Consider the following 24,640-nt stretch of genomic DNA (forward strand, 5'->3'; position numbering starts at 1 on the left):
CCAACGTTGTCAGTGGTTTAGTAAAGTACCAACAAGTGGGGGAGGGGGCCACACTTTTATATTTACACACTGTTACACTATTATAAAGTAAATATAAAGCAAAATATCTGAGGGGGGAGGGCACATACCCCCTTGCCCCCCCCCCCCCTACGCCAGTGGTTGTTGACGTCATCAATGATTTGACGTCACATGATTATTACTGTAGCGTTTATGGAACCGCTTGGAAGATAGCCTAGGTGAGTTTTTCTTTTGGTTTTTTCTTCTTCTTTTCCATTTTCAGTCCCGTAGAAACGATATCAAAAGTGGTGTGGGGAGGCACTATCGCCATTGGGGACCACAAATCAGATTTCTATTTTTAATTATACAGAGGAGAAAAAGTAAATAAAAGACATTCGTCCTCAAATGGGCATGCCTGTGCCTCCCACCCCATTCCCCGATTTTTATGGGCCAGCTTACTTATTGTTCTTTTTCATGTTCTTGTTCTAATCTTCTTCTTTTTCTTCTTCTTCGTTTTTGTTGTAGTCGTCTTCTTTGTGTACGCGTGTATTTGATTATCATTTATATCAGTTCTCAAGTTCTAATTCGTTTTTGTGGATTTTGTTTAATTAGCAGAGCCAGTTTATCCTAGTAGCATATGTAGCACGTGCTACGGACCCCACGCTTCAGGGGTCCCCGTGGTGGTGTGTACAGTTATTTTCCCCATGTCATATTTTCCCTTTCCCCGAGGGGGTTGCAATATGCGCGCGCGTGTGTGTGTGTGTGTGTGTGTGTGTGTGTGTGTGTGCGTACGTGTATATATATCCTGGGAAGGGGGACCCGTTGTTTTTTGTGCTACAGGCACCGCGGATCCTTAAACCAGCTCCGCTCTTTAATTTAATGTACACTTTGTTCTGTCCTTGTCAGTTTGTTTAGTTCTTATTCGTTACTGTTTACAGTTTTTCATTTCTCATTATGTTACTGCTTGTTCAGTTCTCATTATTGGTTTCTGTTACATTTTGTTCTGTTCGTTGGTTTTTGTTACAGTTTTCTCAGATCGCCTTATTGATTTCTTTTACAGTTTGTTCATTTCGCATTATTGGTTTCTTTAATAATTTGTTCAGTTTACATTACTGGTTTATGTTACTGTTGTTCAGTTGTCAATATTGGATTATGTTACAGTTTGCTCAGTTCTCATTTTTGATTTCTATAACAGATTGTTCTGTTTTCATTATTGGTGTCTCTTACCAATTTTCTCACACTAAATAAACTAATAGAAATTAATAATTTGAATTAAAAAAACTCACAACAGAATCCAATAAAACCTAAACAAAACTTTTTAAAAAAGAATAATGCAAACTAAAAAAACTGTAACAGAAGTCAATATTGAAAATTGGATAAATTGTAACAGAAACCAATAATACGAACTGAGGCACTTGTTCTGGAAACCTTTCAGCATCTGACAGATGTCTTTGGTGACCTTCCATGATTCCGCTGCATACAGCAGCACACTCAGGACGTTGCTCTTGAACAGGCGAATCTTGGTTCTTTTGCTGATCTTGATGGTCTTCCAGATGTTCTTCAGTGCCGCAAAAGCCCCTCTTGCCTTGCTGATCCTTGCCTTGACCTCAGATGTAGAGTTTCCATCTGTTGTCACCTTGGCCCCAAGGTAGGTGAACTCAGTCACCTCTTCAATGTCTCTTCCTCCAATCGTGATGGGGTCTGCTGTTTGGTTGTTGTTTCGTAGTGCCTTGGTCTTCTTGGTGTTGATCTTTAATCCAATTGATCCGGCATTTTTGGCAAGTTCCCACCTTTTCTTTGGATGTCTCTATAGCGATGTGACAGAAGAGCTATGTCATCAGCAAAGTCTAGATCTTCAAGTATCTCTGTGAAGGTCCATTTGATGCCGCTGTTCTCTCCTTGTACTGTTTCTTTCATGACCCAGTCGATACCAAGACAGAAGAGGAAGGGAGATAGTATACATCCTTGCTTCACTCTGGTCTTGCTTTTTGAAAATCTTCTGTGAGGTAAAGACCGCAAATGACCTGTGACCTGAGCAGTTTGATGACATTCACGATTTTGAGTGGGATTCCACAGTGCCAGAGTATACTCCAGAGAGAGTCTCGGTGGATGCTGTCGAACGCCTTCTCAAAATTGACAAAGCTTGCATAGACTAGCATGTTCCATTCCTGGCACTGCTCCGGGATCTGCCTTAAAGTAAAGATTTGGTCCCCACATGATCTTCCTTTCCTAAAACCCGCCTCTTCTTTGTGCAAAAGTGGGTCGATTCTGATCAAGATGACCCTGCTGTAGACTGCTAGTGACAGACAAAAGGGTGATCCCTCTCCAGTTTCTGCAAAGGATAAGGTCTCCTTTTTTCGGTAGTTTGACGATCATCCCTGTTTTCCAGTCGCTTGGTATTTCTTCTGTCTCCCATATACCTTCAAAGATCTCTGTCAAGACTTCCACAGTGACCTCTTCTCCAGCCTTCAGCATCTCTGCACTCACACCGTCTCCCCGACTTCATGGTCTTGATTGCCTTCCTGATTTCTTATTTACCTGCAGGTCCTCCTCACTCTCTGGGATGTCTGCGTGGTTGTTGGGTACTTCCTTGTTGAGAATGGTCTCAAAGTGTGTTTTCCATCTCTGGCTCTGTTCCAATACACCGGTGACAAAATTTTCGTTCACATCTTTCACTGGAACGTCGCCATTCTTAAAACCTCCGCTGGTTATCTTGTACAGCGTGGCCATGTTCTGTGTCTATGCAGCTGTTTCTGCTTCATCCGCAAGATTCTCGATGAAGGTTCTCTTGTCTGCTTTCGTCTTTCTCTTGACTTCTTTGTCCAGTTCTGAGTATCTAACCTGAAGCTGTTCCTTCAGATGTTGGGACTTGGCGTTGTTCAGCTTCTTTTATGTTGATTTTCTTTCATCAATTGTTGTCCATGTGTCGGGTTTGATCCATTCTTCTTTCTTTTTTCTTCTGTAGCCTAACAGTTTCATGCTTGTTTCTGCCAGTGCCTGGTTGAAACTGTCGATGCACAATTCTTGTTCCTCTTGAAGTATGTGAAAGCGTTTTCTCAGGTCCAGCTGGAAAGCTTTTGCTGTCTTGGGGTCCGTCAACTTTCCGGTGTAAAATCGTCGCTGCCTCTCTTTTCCTCTTTGTGCCCTCCGTAACTTCAGGGACAGCGTTGCCACTACCAGCACGTTGTCACTCCCCACATCTGCTCTGTGCCTGGCTCTGACATCCTGAAGTGAGCGTCTCCACGTCTAGTTGATTATCACATGGTCGATCTGGCTGACAGTGTTTTTATCTGGGGACCTCCAGGTAGTCTTGTGGATGGTTCTGTGTTTGAATAGGTTGTTTTCTACACATAGGTCTGACAGTCTCTCACCGTTGTCATTCATATGCCCAAAGCCCTGGGTGCCCATGACCCTTTCTCTTCCTGTGTTGTCCTTGCCAACTCTAGCATTGAGGTCTCCCACCACCATGAGTACATCATGCCGGGGTGTAGTCTTGATGGCCTCTTCTAACTGGTCATAGAATTCATCCCTGGTCTCCTCCTCTGCATCCTCTGTTGCTGCATAGCATGCGATCACTGTCAGCTTGGCAAACTTGGACTTGAATCTTGCCTTCACCAGTCTGTCATTGATTGGCTTCCACACCAGCAGAGTTTTCTCGACGTTTCCCATCACAATGATGGCTACCCCACCACTGTGCTGGTTGTCTGTTCGGGTCACACATAGAAGTTCGATGTTGTAGCTCTCCATCTCCCGCAGTACTTGCTGAAACTTTCCTGCTTGGTACAGTGTTCTCACATTCCAGGAGCCCACTTTTACCTTATTTGTCAGCTTGAGACTGTCGGGGTATCAGCTCCCAGCCGGGTTTGGCTGCCATCCTTCATGATCTCAGTTTCCTGGGTTGCTTAACTCCTCACACCATTGACCATATGGTATCTATTATTCTGTTAGTGATGCACCCTGAAGCCATTTTATAAATGCAAATTAGTAGAATTAAGGGTCTCCAGTTTAAAAAACAAATTCTTTTGGTTTATTTGGTTATAAAATGTAATTAAACCTAATTTTTTTTACATTTGAAATGTCTTTAATAGAATAGCTGTAATTGAAAATTCAGTTGAAATTCCACCTGAGCCTGGACTTTTATCTTTAAGATATGACAGTATTTCTGAATTAGTCAGTCCACCTTCTAATCTATTACCTTCCTCGTTAGTTAGTTTATTAAAAGTTATTTTACATTTTTACAATTATATCAAATTATCCCTTTGCCCAAGTGGCAGATTAAAGTTTTTTTATAAGCATTTCTAGTTTCTTTCAAAAAACTTTCCTGCTTTCTAATTTCATTTTCATTTTCTAACTGTATTCTTCAAATACTTTGCTAAAACAAATCTATTTTGTTGGCTTTTCTCCTTCCTCTGTCCATTTTGTCCGTGGTCGAATATAGTGGCCTTTGAGTTTCTCTTTTCTCAATTCCATTAGTTCTTCTGTTTTATCTTCAATTTGGTTTGGATCTACAATGTTTTGTTCTAGTATATATTTTTGGAAATTAATTGTTAAGCTATGTAGTAATAATAATTGGCCAAGAACTAAAACTTGAATAATTTGTTTTCATGTTTGCATACTCAGTTGACATGAGTCATAATTATACATGTATATATATATATTCAGCATTTTAATGCCATAACTCTTACTGGTATTGCTATAAATACTTCAAGCGCTAATCGGGTAAGTGTCTCTTTGCAGAAATGGATTAAAAAGTTATTTGGTGTGTCATGATGGGCCAGGACCCGGGTACGGAATTCGTCTCTCCTTACACTGCATCCTTAATCTTCTTCCTCATTACCATGGCAACAGGTGTCTTTCTACGCACCCTCAACACGATTGTGAGCCCTGCATGGCTTCAAGAGTATGTAGCCGATTTTGTCACCACTGCAGAATCATGTGCATACTTCTTTGAAAATAACTTCGTCTATAAATACTATGGATCAGTTTGGTTCGCCATCGTCATCATATGCCAGTTCTATGTCTGCACTCGTACTTTTGGAAATGCTTCAGATAACCCAGTGAAAGCTCTCACTCAGTTAGTAAACGCTGAAATAACGCCAGAAATAGCTGCGTTGAAAATAGTTATTCAGGCATTAGCAGGTCTTGCATCCTACAGATTCGCCAAGGCAGTGTGGGCTCTAGACCTAATCTGTGATCATCACGAGAGATACTACGAGACTATGTGTGCGTCTGAATTGAATGTCGCGCCCATTGTGGGATTTTTGATCGAGATGGCAGCATCCCTATCAAGAACATGGTTGGGTATGCAGCGTGTCTCTAGAGTGTCATTATTGGACGAATTCATCAAATACAGCAATGGCGCTCTCATGATGACCATAGGTACGCTATTTAATTTTAATTTGACCGATAAAGGTTGGAACAGTGACAGTTCCTCTCCTCTCATAAGCATCAGTTATATTATACATGAACTTGTATTCGAATATTTATTTTTTTGCCTTATGGTCTTAAAGGTGATGGCTTAACTGAGATTGGTTCCCCAATCAAATTAATTCCTTTAAATGGTGGTGGTGCCATTAAATTATTAATCATTAATGATAATGGTGGACAATGAACGCATTTGGCTGAACAGGATGATTAACAGTCCAGGAGTAACAGCTTAAAATAGTCACAGACCTTTACAAAATTGATAACAAGCTGAAAGTTAAAAAGTAGTAAAAACAAAATGTGGTTCGTATTGATCATACTAAACGCCGTAGTTGCCACCATATTAATTTTAGAGATTTGTGCTTTTTAAATCTTGTAATTAACAATTTTATTGCATTGGTTGTGTCTGAAACCTATGTTTATACCTTTGCTTTGCCTTTATACTATGTCTGTTTTCAAGAATAATAGATAATGGCGACGATTTTGGACGCTATCTTGAATTCCCGAGTTAGCTGTTTGCTGGGACTTTTGATATTTGTTTTATCATACTCTAGGGCAACTTTTTACCGATTTCTTCTAGGTTTGACCTAATGCTCCTGGCCCTTGATTTTATTTCAGGACTCAACACCACAGGAATGTGTTTCAACCCAGCCATGGCTTCTGGTCATACATTCGGTTGCCAAGGAACGGCCGCATGGGAATATTTGGTTGTTTATTGGATTGGACCATTCTTAGGGTGCTATGCTGCCATCCTATTAGACAGAATTATTCACATAGACGTCGGTAGTACTGAAGAATGAGAAGTAGAAGACGCAATAACGGTTTTCTAATAGACATGTAACTCCTGTTTGTTTGAATTTGTTTCCCAGGCGTTGGTGAACATTTCTTTCCAAGGATATGTGTGCAATGGAGAAATGCACGTTGTAGCCATAATGGTTGTTCACAATCGACTAGAATACGCATAGAACGAAAGAAAGATGACAAAGTTATGGTGCTACGGCTTTAAACTGATGAAACTCTTTCTAAAGAATTTTTTTCTTTTTACCTGTTATTACCGCCACGAGTGTCGTCCCATTACATTCCATTCCCCCATACCTTTGTTATTTAATTAGCTTATATATATTTATATAAATAAAATACTTCTAGGTCTATGTACAATACATGCATTTTATCTACCTGTATCTAATCAAATTGTGAGACGTTGATAATGTCACTAATATTTATTTCAGTAACGTTGTTTCCCAGTTTTATAATAATATCTGCTGAAGGTATGTGGGTTTGTTTTTGTTTTTGTTTATGTTTTTTCCTCTTATATTACTGGAATGAAAATAGTATTTGATTTAGTTTTAGAAAGCAGGTTTTAAGTGTTGCTTCTTAGTTTATTGTCATTTTTCTCCATGTTCACTCCTACGTTTTCTACACGTTGCAGATCCATAGGTGTCGGAAAGACTTCTATTTTAACGGTGAAAAATTACCTTTTCGGTATTAGTTATATGACACCCCCCCCCCCCCCCCCCCCCCCCCCCCCCCCCCCCCTCAATAAAATCTGTATACCGGTTAGTAAATTTCAAATAATATCCCACAAATGTGACAGGCCTACAACAGCAAATTTAATTGCAGGCCTATATTTTCCAAATGTCAGGTTTATTTCGTTTACTTTAGTAGCCTGTATAGGTATAAGACCACAGTTATTTGTGAATCTTTAGCTGAGATTTATGCATGCCAGCCCTTTGCATCATAAATGCCCACCTATTGTTTAAAAATAAAGAAAGATACAGGTACTTTTAGTCTCATGAAAATTACTAATAGGATAATCATTATAAAGAGGACTCATTTTAAATATTGTTTTGTTAAATGATTGTGTTACATTTCAAAATGTGTCTCCAAACTGCATGATTTTGGGTGAATTTTTGACATTGTTCACACCACAAACCAGACCCAAGCTGGAGTTGGCGGATATGGCGTATATATTTATGGAAACCTTGCTTATCAAACCTTGCAAAAATCCTCATTTTTACAAAATCAGCTTGTTTGAAAATTACCGAAATTGATCGCACCCCACTTTTGCCTATAAGCGTAAAGGTTACCATTTTTGTAGGGAGCTTTTGCCCGAATTAAACGAAAATGCCCGAATCTGGAATAATATATTTTTAATCATATTAGCATTACTACCAAACAGCTATATAGGGTTGGAAACGCATTTTTGAGGGTTGAATGATGGGAATACAGGGTAAAAAGTTCTTGGGTTAGCACAGTTTGCCCGAATATCTGCGTAATTTGTGCCTGAATTTGAGGTTTTGCTCCATCACTGTCTCGTACGCTTATGCTTTTGCCACAAGGAAAACCCGGTGCGTGAATACCAAGCCTTATTACAGCTAAACCGTTTACACTTCTGGTGAAAAACCAAATGCCGTTTTGAAAAATAACTCCTTCGCTATCAATAAGCTTAAGAATTTACTTTATATTGCAAATAATTAGCCTGCAAACATGGATATATGCAATCGGTGGTGTCGTGGTTAAGTCACCGGACCTAAGGCTGGTAGGTACTGGGTTCGCAGGCCGGTATACAGGCACCCGCCCAGAGACAGTTTTAACAACTCGGTGGGTACGTGTAAGACGACTACACCCTCTTCTCTCTCTCACTAACCACTAACAACTAACAACTAGCCCACTGTCCTCGACAGACAGCTCAGATAGCTGAAGTGTGTGCCCAGGACAGCGTGTTTGAACCTTAATAAGCACGAAAATAAGTTGAAATGAATGAATGAAAGGATCTACGCAAAAACAAGATGCAAACTTTCATGTGATGATACACAAGGGAGCTACAGCCGTCGAACTACAGGCTGGTAGGTACAGGGTTCGCAGCCCGGTACTGGTTCCAACCCAGAGCGAGTTCTTAAGGGCTCAGTGGGTAGGTGTATGGTCACTACACCTTCTTCTCTCTAACTGACCACTAACCATCTAACAACTAATCCACTGTCCACAGCTCAGATAGCTCAGTTGTGTGCTCAGGACAGCGTGCTTGAACCTTAATTGGATATAAACACCAAAATAAGTTGAAATAAAATGAAGGGAGCTAACTGGTGGCAAGTTTGACCTCCACCCCCACCCGTTGCACACGAACCTGCCTAACGTTTAAAAAAATATGTTAGTTTTTAGGCACGTGTGTTGGGGTGTGGGGGGTGGGGTGGGGTTGGGGGGGCGTTACCGAATCCCCTGCTTAAAGGGAATTTTCTTGTTTTTAAGATATATTCCGGGGAACCACTCCAACCCCTCTAAAATTGCGCACACCATAGTCTAGACCCCGCCCACCCCCATCCCCCACAAACACACTGTTTGAGAAGATAAAATGTTAATAATGAATCTGTTAAAACATCGATTACTTCTATTTATTTTCCTTTTCTGTTCTTTAAGTTTATTGAATCGTTTTTCATAAACCTTTACTTTTACTGATTGTTTGATTGATTTATTTATTTACTGTAAACCGGGAAAAAAATAGCGTGTGTGTAGTATTAATTTCGCGTCGTTCGCGTCCAACCTCAAATCGCGCAATTTATACACACGCATTATTTTCACACCCCTTAAGGCCTTTACACACTATACGCGAATTCGCGAGCGAGTGAAAAATATAGAACAAACACAAACTATACTGTGAATGCACACAGCACGCGTACGAATGGAGAGCGAGCGAATACTTAGGCGAGCGAATTTAAAAAATAGAATCAATCCTATTTTTTTCGTACGCGTTGACATTTCGCCTGCAACGTCATTTCCTGTTCCCGGCCAAGAAGCACGTGGTTAAAAAAAATGGCACCGTCAACCAAAGAGAAGAAAAAGGAAGAACTGATAATAGCCATCCAATAACATCCAATGCTTTATGATAAAAGCAGCTGCAACTACAAAGATGCAGAAGTGAAAGACAATGTGTGGCGTGGAATTTTCTACGGCGTAACAATAATGTCAATAGCAACATTTTCTCATCATCCTCGTGGTCAACCTCAACTGTGGCAGACGCCATTTTACACTGACAACTGAAAATTCGCACGAATTTTTTTTTTTAATTTCGCGAGCAGTGTGCATGTACTTGTCGTTAGCGTCAACGCGAAATGTGCGCCAACAATCGCTCGCATACAGTGTGTAAAGCACTTTATTGTTTACAGATGGCAACGGTCATTCGCAAAAATTAAACGTCGCGAACATTCGCTAAGGTGCGTATTCGCGAAAAAAACATGTTGCAATATGTCGTAATTAGGAGAGGACCTCTTAAGTTGGATAACTTATGACCAATCCTTTTGTATATATACATTATATGCAATAAAATATGTTTTCAATCAAAATCCCCCTGTATACTGTTTGCAAAAGGGGCCTGGTTTTGTATGAATCACCTGATACTTATTAGTCGAAGATGGAGGGATTGGGGGCGAAATCTGCTTTATTACCCATATGGACAGCAGGCCCGTAGCCAGCATTTCGAGTGGGAGTGTTCGACTAGGTATTTGCTGGGGTCTTTTGATATGAAGTTGCCTGAGGGCGCGAAGCACCCGAGCTTTGCATAGGCCTGAAACTTAAAAAAATTATATTTTAAAACAATGATTTTCGACAATTTTGTAGATTGTATTTTTGTTATTAACGCTATTTATTTAAAAAATTTCAAGATAATGAAAAATTCTAGCACAAAACTAGAGTTAAGGGTATTGACCCGAAGTAAATTTGAAATATTTTTGGCAATTGCTTATTTTAACATTACAGTGGAGCAAGTAAGTGCACATTTCAGAAGAATAGTTCACTTGATGATACAAGCACCAAAATTGGCATACAGGCTCATTTGGGACTACCTTGTTAACAAAGTCCGTTAGTCACTTAAAAATTCAAGATGGCGGCCATTTTTTAATATGGCCGCCATTGCCTGTACTGAATATAATGTTTTTACTATACAATTTGTCAGAGTAGTCCATTTTGTTTATCTTACCAACAAAGACGCTTAGCAAATACCCACAACAGTGGAGTACTGTGATCTGAAGATCTTCGAGACATTCGTGGTTACTATGTATGACAGGTCCTACACGATGCCGCTCGACTTGACATGTTTGCTCGAAAGCAGAAATCTTTCGAACCCATTCCGCCAACTCGAGCAATGAACCCTATCAGGCTGGTTGCATCTGGAGTCAGTCAACGCTGAGCCAGTCAAAAACCCAAAGCACGGTGACCTGTAGGAGATATTCTGGACGATGTTCCCACCCATTGCCCAGGGATGCCAATAATCTCAAAGGTTTTTTTTTTGTACACGCAAGACAGAATTTCATGGCAGGGGCAAGTGCTACCAGTCTGGCCCGCAGTGCACAGCGCTGTATAGTTGCGGATGTGAAGATTAGTGTGCATACATGGACATGTCTGATCTCTCGGACGCTAGGCTTGTAGGCAAATGATGCCTATACTCCATTTGTAAACAAGATGATTATGATACACTGAGTTTTATTACATTTGACTTTTTCCCCAATTGCAGGTTAATCTATGGTTAAAACAATTTTGTTGAAAATTGGCGATCTCTTTTTATTTTTCGTTTATTTAAATTCTTTTACAATCTACAAGAAAGAAACAAAAAAGCTTCTGAGATATTTTAAAGTTACATATTAGTTTTTAGCATGTTAAAAAACGTATGGTTTGATGCAAATATCATCGAAATAGGTCTATAGGATCAACGTTTATGCTACTTATTTGATTTATGTATAGTAAATTGACGCCATCTTGAAAATGACGGCCATTTTGTGGGTTTTTTTAGTTGCTAACATGCTTTTTTAAAGGTCTACATTTATCAAAAACGTAATTCACTACGTATACCTTTTACAATATATATGAAGTATCAATAAAATATATTTTTTTAAATGTATCCGTTTTTAATGCGTTCGCAATAAAAAGTCGCATTTTCCCCATTGCTTGCCAAAAAGCCTCTGAACTCCAAAAGTCAAGTCACGTGACCCCGTGACGCGCTAACCAGCATAACATGAACGCGTGATTCGCAGCCTTTCGGTCATTTTACATGGAAGTAGAATACGTGTATTTTTAAAACGCGAAAATGTTATTCTACTGAATTGAATTGTATGTGTGGAATATTATTTTGAAGATATCTTTCAAATGTGAAACATGGTGAACCATTGTTCGGTGTATGGATTTACAAAAGCTGCAGTTAAAGGCAAAAGAAGTTTGCATATTTTTTCCAAAAGACAAACCGACGTTGTCTGCACGGAAGCAGTTCTTAAACCGAACACGTACGTACTGGTAAGGATTGTCAAGATGGGATTCGATTTGCAGTGACCACTTCACACCTGGGGATTATGACAATTATCTAAGATGGTCGATGGGAATGGCACCAAAACTTTTGTTAAAGAACTTGTCTGTTCCAAGCCTGTATCCCCCCTGTTCAGCCTATTTGCAGCCCAGAGCCCGGACGTCGCCCGGAGACAAAAACAAACGTTAATGCCGAGGTGTACATTATTCAAATTTGGCACAAATATACACCTCAACACGATGCATTTATATATATTATGTTAAAAACATAAATGTAGGAAAAATATTTTTTAGGAAAAAATCGCATTTTTCATGTTCAGACTGTACATAACGACATCCCGAACATCGCCCGAAGACAAAAACAGATAGGCCTACCGAATGTTAATGCGATTTGGAAAAAAAAATTAAAAAAAAATTCCGACATTTATTGTTTTAACATATACAGTCAGATCTCGTTACAACGACCGTCGTTACCGCGACATTTACACTATCCGACCACAAAGTGTCGGGAACAAACATACATCAGTGTTATTCTGTTCATTACAACGGAATTCACACCTTCCGACACCGACAGAGCAAATTAGGAACCATCTTCATAAATCAAGGCTAATATTCGTTCCTCGTATTCAGCCTTGATACATGTCAAGAAATCGTGCCACAAAATGCTTAAATTTCATTGGATGCGATGAGATCTGATTGCAACGAATCGCAACGCTCCTTATAGATTCCCTTGTTATGTAAACTCCATGTTGGCGGGCGAACACTGATATTGCTTTCAAGATTGTCACATGTTACCGATGCTGTGATTGGACAGCGATGTCATCGTGTAAGGGACATAATCGGTGTTACAAATTTTCTTCCAATAGAGGGCGCTAGTAGTGGATATCAGTAATCTTAACTACATGTATTGATACGGCTGAATACGAGGAACGAATATTAGCCTTGATTTATGAAGATGATTAGGAACAAACGTGCATCCGACGTCTGAAAATACCACTTTACAACGACATTACATAATCACAGATACCGTAGCATATTGGCAGTACACACACAACCACTTAGATTCCTTGATCTTGTAGTGAGCCGACTGTGTCACATGCTGTCCGAGCTACCGATGTCTGCGAAATCTATGTATTGCTTTTGCAAATAAGCCTTTAGTTAACCAATTAAAGGATTAAATTCGAACAATAAAATCTTCTATTTTCATATTTTGTAAACGAAACAGGTACCAATCGTAGGTGTCTGTAACCATGTAATGATTAGACTGACGATGAATGCGCCTTGTTTAATATATTTAATGATGTTTTTTAAAAACATATTTAATGTATGTACGTGTATTTGTTGTTTTTAATAATAGTTGCAATACATTAATTATTATTTAAATGCTATCCAATCATCAGTTAATATTAATTAGTATTTTTTCTAAAAAATATTTTTCCTACATTTATTTTTTTAACATATATAAATGCATCGTGTTGAGGTGTATCTTTGTGCCAAATATGAACAATGTACACCTCGGCATTAACATTTGTTTTTGTAACCGGGCGACGTCCGGGCTCCGGGCTGCAAATAGGCTGACCGCATTTGGCTCGACGGATCATCGTCGGTGTACTACTGTTCAAACTGATAGGGAAGTACCCCTAAAAAAAATTCTCCTTCTTCCTCACCAATTGAGGTAGCATTAGAATAAACAGACAAATGCGACAAGTCCGAAATGTCCAAACTAACGTCCGATAAGAATGAGCTATTTTCCGAAGAATCATTACATGCTGTCGCCATGCTAACCTACTAATGAATGAGTGGAATACACCTGATGCTACGTCACAGGTCAGATGCGGGTCAAATCCCCAAGCGTTTTACAAAACATTTTATTAATAATTGGGGTGGTATTTTTGTTGTTTTTTATGGTTAATAATGTAATCTTTATATATATATATATATATATATATATATATATATATATATATATATATATATATATATATATATATATATATATATATATACTGTGTATTAATAATGATCGTGGACCTTTAAATAAGTGGCCCAAGAGTGTTAGGCATGTCAAAATGGGTGCTTGTATCACTAAGTAAACAATTATTCACTTATCTGTCCCACTATTAGTAACAAAAAAGGTAGGCCTACGTATACCTCAGAATTATGATCAGTTCCTTTAATAATGAACATATCTGTGAAACACTAAACACAGCCGGCCTCGGTGGCGTCGTGGTTAGGCCATCGGTCTACAGGCTGGTAGGTACTGGGTTCGGATCCCAGTCGAGGCATGGGGATTTTTAATCCAGATACCGACTCCAAACCCTGAGTGAGTGCTCCGCAAGGCTCAATTGGTAGGTGTAAACCACTTGCACCGACCAGTGATCCATAACTGATTCAACAAAGGCCATGGTGTGTGCTATCCTGCCTGTGGGAAGCGCAAATTAAAGATCCCTTGCTGCTAATCAGAAAGAGTAGCCCATGAAGTGGCGACAGCGGGTTTCCTCTCAAAATCTGTGTGGTTCTTAACCATATGTCTGACGCCATATAACCGTAAATAAAATGTGTTGAGTGCGTCGTTAAATAAAACATTTCTTTCTTTCTTTCTCTTCTTTGGTACTAAGCAACCTCTCTATAGGAGGTGCTGCTGAACCCCTTGGCTACCAACGTTGTTGACGTCATCAATGATTTGACGTCACATGATTATTACTGTAGAGTTTATGGAACCGCTTGGACATAGGTGAGTTTTTCTTTTGGTTTCTTCTTCTTTTTCATCTTCTTTTCAGTCCCGTAGAAACGATATCAGAAGTGGGTGGGGAGGCACTATCGCCAGTGGGGACCATAAATCAGATTTCTGTCTTTAATTATACAGAGGAGAAAAACAAAATAAAAAACATTCGTCCTCATATGGCAGTGCCTATCTCTCAAACATTCATTCATTCTCACCCCATTCCCCGGTTTCTATGGGCCAGCCTACTTCTTGTTCTTATTCATGTTCTTGTTCTAATCTTGTTTTTTGTTGTTTTTTCTCCTTCGTTGTTATAGTCGTCTTCTTTTTTGTGAACGCGTGCGTGATTTAATTATCATTATTTTATATCAGTTCTCATTCGTTCTATTGCTTTTTTCATTTCTGTTTAGTTTAATGTACAGTTTGTTCTGTTCTCATTGATTTCTGTCAGTTTGGTTACCGTAGTTCTCATTCGTTTCTGTTTACACTTTCTTCATTTCTCATTATTAGTTTATGTTACTGTTTGTTCAGTTCTAATGATTGATTCTGTTACAGTTAACTTTATTCAGTTCTCATTGATTTCTGTTACAGTTTGTTCAGTTCCCATTGTTGGTTTCTCTTTACTGTTTGTCCATTTTGCATTAGTTTATGTTACAGTTTATCAGTTCTCATTATTACTTTCTGCAAATCAGTCCGTCCCGACTACATGTATATGTTGAAATAGTGCAAGTGTGACAAAGTACCTACATATAGAATTTTATATTGAAATTAGTTTCCGGCATACTTCGTAATTCATCCGAATCATTTCGTATACCCTCGGCATACTCCCGAATGTTTTCAAATTTTTTTAAAATCACTGGCATGATTTTGCAAGTAAGGTTTTGATTTGTCGATTGAAAGGTCAACTGGAAATGAGCTCCAACAGGGTGCTGTTAGATTCACAGGTAATATTAATTAACCAGTGAAGCTAATTTTAATTAGATTGAAAAAACAAATGTACCTGGTTTTTGTGGGATAATAAAATAGGCATGCATTGCAATGTTCTGTAATAATATCCATCCCAGTAAGCCAGCAATAAGTATATATTGTGTTTCAATACGAAATAAACCACCATTGTCAAAGTAGCCACACAACAAGTCGAAATAATTGTACCATGTTTTGTCCATGCATTAACCTACGTACTGAAATGATACACGGAGTATTTTCTTAGTTAATTGGTCTATTCTGTTAGTAGCTTCTACCTGTAATTCTTGATTGGCAGGTGTATATTTTATAGGTAACCAGATGAGCCAGTTAATTACCACTTTCTAGACACAAAAATACATACCGGTATTGTGTAATAACCTGTCGCCCGTAAAATGGTAATCGACATGGTTTATTACTATATAGTATAGTATAGTTTGTTAGCTTTAAGCCTTACGGCTCATAGGCATATACATATACATTCAATAAACAATTGTAACTGGAAATAGTTCTGTAACACTACTGATTAAGTAGACTTTCCCATCTAAAATCACAGAACTGACCAATTATGTAGTCCCCAAAAAAGGAAAATTATCACTTGGGTATCGTGGGTTGTCGTTTTTGATCCAACGTAGCATACCAATAGGCCTAATAGTGTACATTTTCCCTCAGGATTATTTAACAGAGAAAAATACTATAACCCCATTTCGTTATATTAATGCAAATTAAAATATATTTAAATAGTTTATTACATTATCACGTCATTTATGTTGTTTTACAAGTAAAGTTGATAAAAGAGAAGCGCATAGTGGTAATGACTGCTTTTGTTTATAAACCGGGAGCCCAGAGAGGTTTATTAGCATTGCGAGTACAAAAGGTCTGAGGCCTGGAATATGTAGGTGTGGGCTGTGGGACCCCAAAACGGCCATTCTTAAGTGTCATCTCCTGTACCAATCCGAGGGGCCGCCCCTCAAAATACCCCAAATTTCAAGTTTAATTAGCATGGTTGAGCACACCAATCAAACCTACACCAAAATGTTCTCTGTTGATGTACTAATTAAGTTCCACCATTATTAAGTGTCAGCTCCTGTACTTAGTCCACTTAAGAACGCCCCTAATTAGCACTAATTAGAAGTTTAATTAGCATGGTTGAGTACTTCAACGAAACTGATGCCAAAATATTCTTTAGGGTACCCTGACTAAGGATCAATGATTCTTAAGTGTCAAAACCTGTACCGAATCCACTTAAGAACGGGTCAAAGGTCACAATCCACCCAATTTCAGGTTAATTAGCACTATCGAGTACATCAACGAAACTAACGTTAAAATGTTCTCTGTTGATGTACTAATTAAGTTCTACCATTGTTAAGTGTCATTTCCTGTACTTAGTCCACTTAAGAACGCCCCTAATTAGAAGATTAATTAGCATGACTGAGTACATCAACGAAATTGATGCCAAAATATTCCTTAGGGTACCCCCACTAAGGATCAATGATTTTTAAATATCAACCCCTGTACTGAATTCACTTAAGGTCAAAGGTAACAATTTGCCCAATATTAGGTTTATTAGCATTCAAGAGTACATCAAAACATTAATATGTTCTCTGTTGGTATGATAAACAAGACCCACGATTCTTAATGTCAACTCCTGTAGTTAGTCCACTTTAAATGCAATGAGTGTGAAATGAAAATGTATGATTAATATAACTAAATTTCTATTTGATTGTAATATTATATGAATATGATGATATGACTATTTCCACATTTGAACAATGAAAGATTACATTTACTTGATCTTCTCATTGGCTTTAATTCTCAGTGTGAGTGTTATAGCAGTGATACTTTTTGTATGAACTGTTGTAATAGTTACACGTACTTGTTCCATTGTTTTCACCAGTGACTAGTGGAATTCTGAGTGTACTATTAGTTGAACAGTGAAAAGCCTGGTATACCAAACTTAAGATACAAGCTAGTTCACAGGGTCCATAGGTGTTGGTTCTGGGTGATGTAATGGCCACTCATTTGAATAATAAATTTTGGTGAATTCTGTCCTAGCTGCAAGCCACACTTTATACTTTCGATTCTGTGCCAAAACACATGAAATAAAAATGGGATTTCTCCAAAACCACAGCATGAATAAAGAATGTTAGTATATGATTATACTAAATGCAGTCGAACTCCACGATTAGGTCAAAACGAAAAGTGTGTCCCTAAATCTAAACTAAGTTATTGATGTGATCAAAATTCAACTCAAGGTTCATTTTTTTTATTAGTCACCAGAGAGAAAGAAAATTATTGATCAAAACAGAACTTAAGTTCCAGTCTGGTTCCATTTCATTGCCTGGCAGTTGTATCAGTGAGATCGGCATTCACCCACATTTGTGCAACAAAGGATGCATGTTTGATATGCATGGTTAGCTCTGCTTCTAATGGTGTAATGGCACTTGCAATTATGGCCTTTCACCTTCCTTAATCTTCATCCTCAAAAAGGACTACCTCATCATCAGATGATACTGTCATGTCATCCTCTTCAATGCTCTCATCACCAATGATCCCGTTTTCATCTGGAATGAGGGTTTCTGGCAGTTGTATCAGTGCATGTTTCATATGAATGTTTAGCTCTGCCTCACATGGTGGAATGACACTAGCATTTATGCCCTTCAGCTTCTCCAACGGATTCTTTGTCGTTGACTTTGGTCCATAACCCTTTTCAAATATCTTGTATCGAAAGGTATTGAGTGTTGTCTTGCTTGTATCCTTTGCTTCATAGATGCTAGCGGTAAATGTTTGCAGGGTATTTTTGTGTGATATGACAATCGCCATATCTCACATTCTTTTTTCCTGTATGTAGTTTTCCAGATTAGCAGATGGTCCCATGTTTGTCATGTGTTATGGCGTGGAATCGAAAGTATATCATGTGGCTGAACAATATCTGGGGCAGAGTATCAAACTCAAACTTTCTGCAGTGATACATGATGAGCTTTGTCAGTACATGACGCCCGGATGACTATGTCTCCTTTTACCCCAGTCTTATGAGTGTCATCAACTGCTTTTGCATGAAGGCATATCTTGGTATCCGCCTCCTCGTGGTTTGAGAACTCCATCTACAACTTTGAAATGATGGCATTCCCCTGGAATATCAAGGTAGAGCTGGCGGCTTGCAATTATCTGTGCATATTGCTGGTCCTGCCACTCCCTTGCCAGGAACTGTGAAAGTTGGGTTTTGAATGATCAAAACCTCTCTGTTATCTGCTCCTCTTCTGCCTCACTCCATATCTTTCAAAGATGGCTGTGAGTAGTTGTCAAAGACGAGGTGAATTTGAATGATAGACAATGTCATTGTTTGAATCAGAATGTTTCTTGCAAGTCCTCCATAAGTTGACGGTAGACAGTGAGGTAATGTATGAAGGAGAAATTGGCCGTCTACAATGCATACACGTGTGAATTCGGGGTGGCCTTGTCCGTCTTTCACCTCTGATTCCAATAAATGGAAGGGAGCGCTTTGTTTTTGGTTTTTGCCATTTTTCCATCTCTGCTGCACATTGACAATGGTACAGGTGTGAATGAATATTCAAATATGAATGGCAAGTCCAGATTCCGTTTGGTTGCTAGTAACACCAGGTGAACCATAATATATCTTGTACTCTTTAAGTTCAGCTATTCTGTGGTCTTTAGCTCTTTGATTCTTCACACAATCATTTGTAAAGGACTTTATCTTCTCTTCAAATCTGTTGAGATCACTAATGTAGGACTGTAGGAATTCTCGGTGGTGTGACTGTCCATTTTCTGGAATGCTGAGCAGACTTTCCCGAATCTTGTCACTGGCAGCCTTCCCTGTGCTTATGTTGAACAGATAACAGGGAGTTTTTGATAACAGGACCTGAACAAAGGAGACTACAAGTCAATAGTGATGCCTTGAAATCGAGATCATTCAAAACCCAACTACCACAGTTCCTGGCAAAGTTGTAGATGGAGTTCTCAAGTGGGAAGTGGTCGATGACCTTAGACATAACCACAAGGAGGCGGATACCAAGATATGCCTTCATGCAAAAGCAGTTGATGACACTCACAAGACTGGGGTAAAAGGAGATACTGACATAGCAGTCATCATGCTGTATGACTGCAGAAAGTTTGAGTCGCCACTGTGGATTGATGTTGGTACAGCTGCCAAAAATAACCACAGATATACCAATATAATCACTATTTACCAGATACTTGGCCCTCAGATATGTGCAGCACTACCAGGATTCCATGCATTCACCGGTAGTGACTACACTGGATCATTTGTTCGCAAGGGAAAGTTGAGACCATCTGCTAAGCTGGAAAAGAATACTGAGGTACAAAAAGCATTTGAAGATATGGCAATTGATGCAGAACTCAGTCATATCATACAAAATACCCTGCAAACATTTACCGCTAGCATCTATGGAACAAAGGATACAAGCAAGACAACACTCAATGCCTTTCAATACAAGATATTTGAAAAGGGTTATGGACCAAAGTCAACGACAAAAAATCTGTTGGAGAAGCTGAAGGCCATAATTGCAAGTGCCATTCCACCATGTGAAGCAGAGCTAACCATGCATATCAAACATGCATCCTTTGTTGCACAAATGTGGGTGAATGCCGATCTCACTGATATCCAGCAACATCCAACTGCATCAAATGGTTGGGATTTTTACAGTGGATATTATCAACCAATATTCCATAAAGAAACACAACTGCCAGAAACCCTCATCCAGATGGAAACGGGATCGTTGGTGATGAGAGCATTGAAGAGGAAGACATGACAGTATCATCTGAAGATGAGGCAGTCCTTTACGAGGATGAAGATTAAGGAAGGTGAAAGTTGTTTAGGCAGGCAATGAAATGGAACCAGACTGGAACTCAAGTTCTGTTTTGATCAATAATTTTCTTTCTCTCAGGTGACTAATAAACAAAATGAACCTTGAGTTGAATTTTGATCACATTAATAACTTAGTTTAGATTTAGGGACGCACTTTTTGTTTTGATTTAGTCCTGGAGTTCGACTGCATTTATAGTAATCACATACTCACATTCTTTATTCATGCTGTAGTTTTGGAGAAATCCCATGTTTGTCATGTGTTATGGCGTGGAATCGAAAGTATATCATGTGGCTCGCAACTTGGACAGAATTCACCAAAATGTATTATTCAAATGAGTGGCCATTACATCGCCCAGAACCATCACCTATGGACCCTGTGAACTAGCTTGTATCTTAAGTTTGGTATACCAGACTTTTCATTGTTAACTAATAGTACATTCAGAATTTCACCAGACACTGGTGAAAACAATGGATCAACGTATGTATAACTATTACAACAGTTACTCTCGTTCATGCAAAAAGTATCACTGCTATAACACTCACATTGAGAATTAAAGGCAATGAGTAGATCAAGTAAATGTAATCTTTCATTGTTCAAATGTGGAAATAGTCATATCATCATATTCATATAATATTACAATCAAATAGAAATTTAGTTGTATTAATCATACATTTTCATTTCACACTCATTGCATTTAAAGTGGACTAACTACAGGAGTTGACATTAAGAATCGTGGGTCTTGTTTATCATACCAACAGAGAACATATTAATGTTTTGATGTACTCGTGAATGCTAATAAACCTAATATTGGGAAAATTGTTACCTTTGACCTTAAGTGAATTCAGTACAGGGGTTGATATTTAAAAATCATTGATCCTTAGTGGGGGTACCCTAAGGAATATTTTGGCATCAGTTTCGTTGATGTACTCAGTCATGCTAATTAATCTTCTAATTAGCACCAATTAGTGGCAGTCTTAAGTGGATTAAGTACAGGAGTTGACACTTAAGAATGGTGGAGGATCTTAATTTGTACATCAACAGAGAAAATTTTAATGTTAGTTTCGTTGATGTACTCGATCGTGCTAATTAAACCTGAAATTGGATGGATTTTGACCCTTGACCCGTTCTTAAGTGGATTCAGTACAGCTTTTGACACTTAAGAATCACTGATCCTTAGTCAGGTTACCCTAAAGAATATTTTGGCATCAGTTTCGTTGATGTACTCAACCATACTAATTAAACTTCTAATTAGTGCTAATTAGGGGCGTTCTTAAGTGGACTAAGTACAGGAGCTGGCACTTAATAATGGTGGATCTTAATTAGTACATCAACAGAGAACATTTTGGTGTAGGTTTGATTGGTGTACTCAACCATGCTAATTAAACTTGAAATTTGGGGTATTTTGAGGGGCGGCCCCTCGGATTGGTACAGGAGATGACACTTAAGAATGGCCGTTTGGGGGTCCCACAGCCCACACCTACATATTCCAGGCCTCAGACCTTTTGTACTCGCAATGCTAATTAAACCTCTCTGGGCTCCCGGACTATTACACTGTGAATACAGGAGTGGGTTGGAGCTGATATCACTTCTCCTCAAGCTAGAGTACCGGACGCATCGAAAACAAAAGAAAATAGCTGCCCCATTTAGCAGGAATAATCACAGTTTTTTATTAACTCTAAAATGACGCGTTTTTCATTTGTAAACGTGTCAGTATGTGATGGTGGTCAGGGTATGCATCTTTCCAACACATAAGGCTCATGTCTGAGTTTATTCTACCTTTAAAATGAAAATATCAGAAAAATCAGAAAAAGGTTTTCAATTAGGTTGGTCGCCCTGCTACAGTTTGTTCTGTTCTTGTGAGTGGTTTCTGCTACAGTTTGTTCTGTTCGTTGATTTTTGTTACAGTTTTCTTAGATCTCCTTATTGATTTCTTTTACAGTTTGTTCATTTCGCATTATTGGTTTCTTTTATAATTTGTTCAGTTTACATTACTGGTTTATGCTACTGTTGTTCTATTGTCAATATTGGATTCTGTTACAGTTTGAATAGTTCTTATTAGAGATAGGGTGATTAGTTTACAAAAGTAATCAATTACGATTACGATTACTTAAGAATGTCATGATTACGATTACAAGAAAATTGAAAGTAATCGATTATGATTGTGAATAGCCTACATTGTTCAGTAATTATGATTACATTTCCACAAATATGCACAAATAGTGAAATGATATTAGTAACATGAAATTATTCACTTTATTTCACACTGATTTTATACTGATTTCATTCATTGAAAGACATAATGGATAATTTTGGATTATTTATTAAATTATTTTAAAAATTTATGAACGTATGTATACTGCAGGGAGGGAATCAATTTCCAAAACCAGATTAATTATTCTTAAATTTGGATTACTGACGAAAAGATACCCATAACCAGAGGTATAATTATCGTATTAATACATAAAATATAGATTATTTTTATATTACTGAAGTAAGCCATAATTAGTAATCGCAAACTTTCTGATCACTATTACTTGTTGTTTTGTATTGTTTGTAGAACGTATACCATTTAATACCATCCACAAATTAAAATAAATGATTTTAAATCTATAAATGAAGAAATAATGAAAGAACGAAAACAAAGAACAAATAAGTAGGCCTAAATAAATAATTAAACTGATATCTGCATACATGTACATGTATATGTGCACATGTTGCTCATTGCATTTAATTGTTGACACTTTAAAAATTACCATTATTAATCAATCGATTTTATTAACAAGTTTTTACAGCCATACTTTTATTAAATTACCAAGTAAAGAGTTGCGAGTTTGCTTTGTGCCATATTATACGGATCCAATGGTATTGGTGAAAATTACAAGTATCTTGGTCTGGGTGTGTTTATATCAGTACCATTAGAAGCGCCGCGTTTCGTAGAATATCCATTAAAATCAGCTTTCGAGAATTTTTATCAGAAGTGTTTATATTTTAGGCTATTTTAAAGGAAAATAAACAAAGGTTTACTAGTATCTTGATGGACTACTTTTAAAGGGACAGACCCTAGTTTCAGTCCATGAAAATGCACACTAAGTTTATTTAATCTATAAACCTGTAACACATTTTTATAAAGTTACAATTGAGTGAAACATGATTCTGTGACTTTGAAATGGTGAAATACCCTCTAAAAATAGACTAAAACTCGACTCCATAACTGTTACTTCTCAGACGCATGTGCGTTTTTTAAAATATGACAAATGCATTTTGTGATATTAAAAACACCAGGATGACCAAAAACACTTCGAATGTACGGAAATTGCTAATCTAAACAATAAAATCTAAGTAAAATATGATTTAAGTTATCAAAAACGGTCATAATAGTCAAAAATATGCCTTAGTATTTAAAAACTAGGGTATGTCCCTTTGTTCTCATTTTTGGTTTCTGCAACCGTTTGTTCTGTTTTTATTATTGATGTCTGATACAGTTTCTTCAGTTCGCATTATTGGTTTCTGTTAGTTTTGTCCAATTTTCAAAACTGATTTCTTTTACTGTTTCTTCAGTTGGTTTCTGATAGTTTGTTCAGTTCGCATAATTGGCTTTTTAAAGAGTTTTGTTCAGGGTTTATTGAGTTCTGTTGTGAATTTCTATAGTTCAAATTATTAATTTCAGTTGGTGTGAGAAAATTGGTTTCTTCTACAGTTTGTAATGATTGATTTATTTTACATTGTGTTCATTTCTCATTATTGCTTTTTGTTAAGCGTTCATTCAGTTCTCTTTGTTGGAGTCTGCTAGTTTGTTCAGTTCTAAATTGTAATGATTGATTTCTGATGGGGTTCAGTTCTCATTCATTCATTCTGTTACAGTTCAGTTCGAATTATTTATTTCTTTTATAATTTTTTCATTAGTCACTGATCTTACACTTTGTTCAGTTGTCGCTATTAGTTTTTTTTACAGTTCCTTCATTTCTTATTTTGAGTTTTGTTCAGTTCTCATTACTGTTTTATTTTATTTCTCATGATTGCTTTTTATTACTTTGTTCAGTTCACTTTACTGATTCAGGTAAAGTTAATTTACTTCTCATTTCTGTCACAACTTGTTCAGTTTGTATTATTATTTTATTAAATGTGGTTTTTCGTATTGGCTTTGTTATTGGTACGAGGGGAGTTGTAACAGCCCTCCGGCGGCTATATTGGCCCGAGGCAATGCCGATATAGGCCTAGTTCGGTATGTTTGATGAACAAGACTCCTCAGCTTGTGCACACGCAAAATTACTTAACTTGGCCAAAACTAGGAGCCGGGTCCTTTTGCCCTCGTCAAAATCCGCACCTGGGCTCAATTTCATAAAACATACAAAGCCTATTTTTTTGGCAGATAAACGTAAATCTACGAGTAAACCACAGTTCT

At 37.9% G+C, this 24,640-nt stretch overlaps 2 protein-coding genes across 6 annotated transcripts in view; both read left to right on the forward strand.

Moving 5' to 3' along the window:
- The first annotated feature begins 105 nt into the window (after positions 1–105).
- On the forward strand, positions 106–6,694 carry LOC121384037 (aquaporin-11-like). Of its 2 annotated transcripts, XM_041514199.1 has the most exons (4): positions 106–236; positions 1,433–1,645; positions 4,735–5,376; positions 6,040–6,694. In XM_041514199.1, the coding sequence occupies exons 3-4, from the start codon at positions 4,764–4,766 to the stop codon at positions 6,219–6,221; spliced, it is 795 nt and encodes a 264-aa protein (XP_041370133.1). In that variant the 5' UTR covers positions 106–236; positions 1,433–1,645; positions 4,735–4,763; the 3' UTR covers positions 6,222–6,694. The 2 variants fall into 2 exon arrangements, with proteins under 2 accessions (XP_041370133.1, XP_041370131.1); XM_041514197.1 differs by lacking the exon at positions 1,433–1,645 and having other exon boundaries at positions 154–236; positions 6,040–6,678.
- A 7,630-nt stretch (positions 6,695–14,324) lies between these two features.
- Positions 14,325–24,640, forward strand: part of LOC121384035 (aquaporin-11-like) — an 18,030-nt gene continuing 7,714 nt past the window's right edge. Inside the window, exons 1-2 of one of the 4 annotated variants that reach the window (XM_041514194.1) lie at positions 14,419–14,440; positions 14,746–14,767. Coding sequence is in view for 1 of the 4 variants with exons in the window: in XM_041514193.1 (XP_041370127.1) it covers positions 14,400–14,440 (41 nt within the window). In the remaining 3 variants the exon portion in view is untranslated. Of the gene's footprint in view, positions 14,441–14,745; positions 14,768–24,640 lie in introns of those variants that run through there. The other 3 variants (XM_041514193.1, XM_041514196.1, XM_041514195.1) reach the window with 3 other exon arrangements.

Source organism: Gigantopelta aegis, chromosome 10, assembly GCF_016097555.1.
Source record: "Gigantopelta aegis isolate Gae_Host chromosome 10, Gae_host_genome, whole genome shotgun sequence".
Lineage (NCBI taxonomy): Eukaryota > Metazoa > Mollusca > Gastropoda > Neomphalida > Peltospiridae > Gigantopelta > Gigantopelta aegis.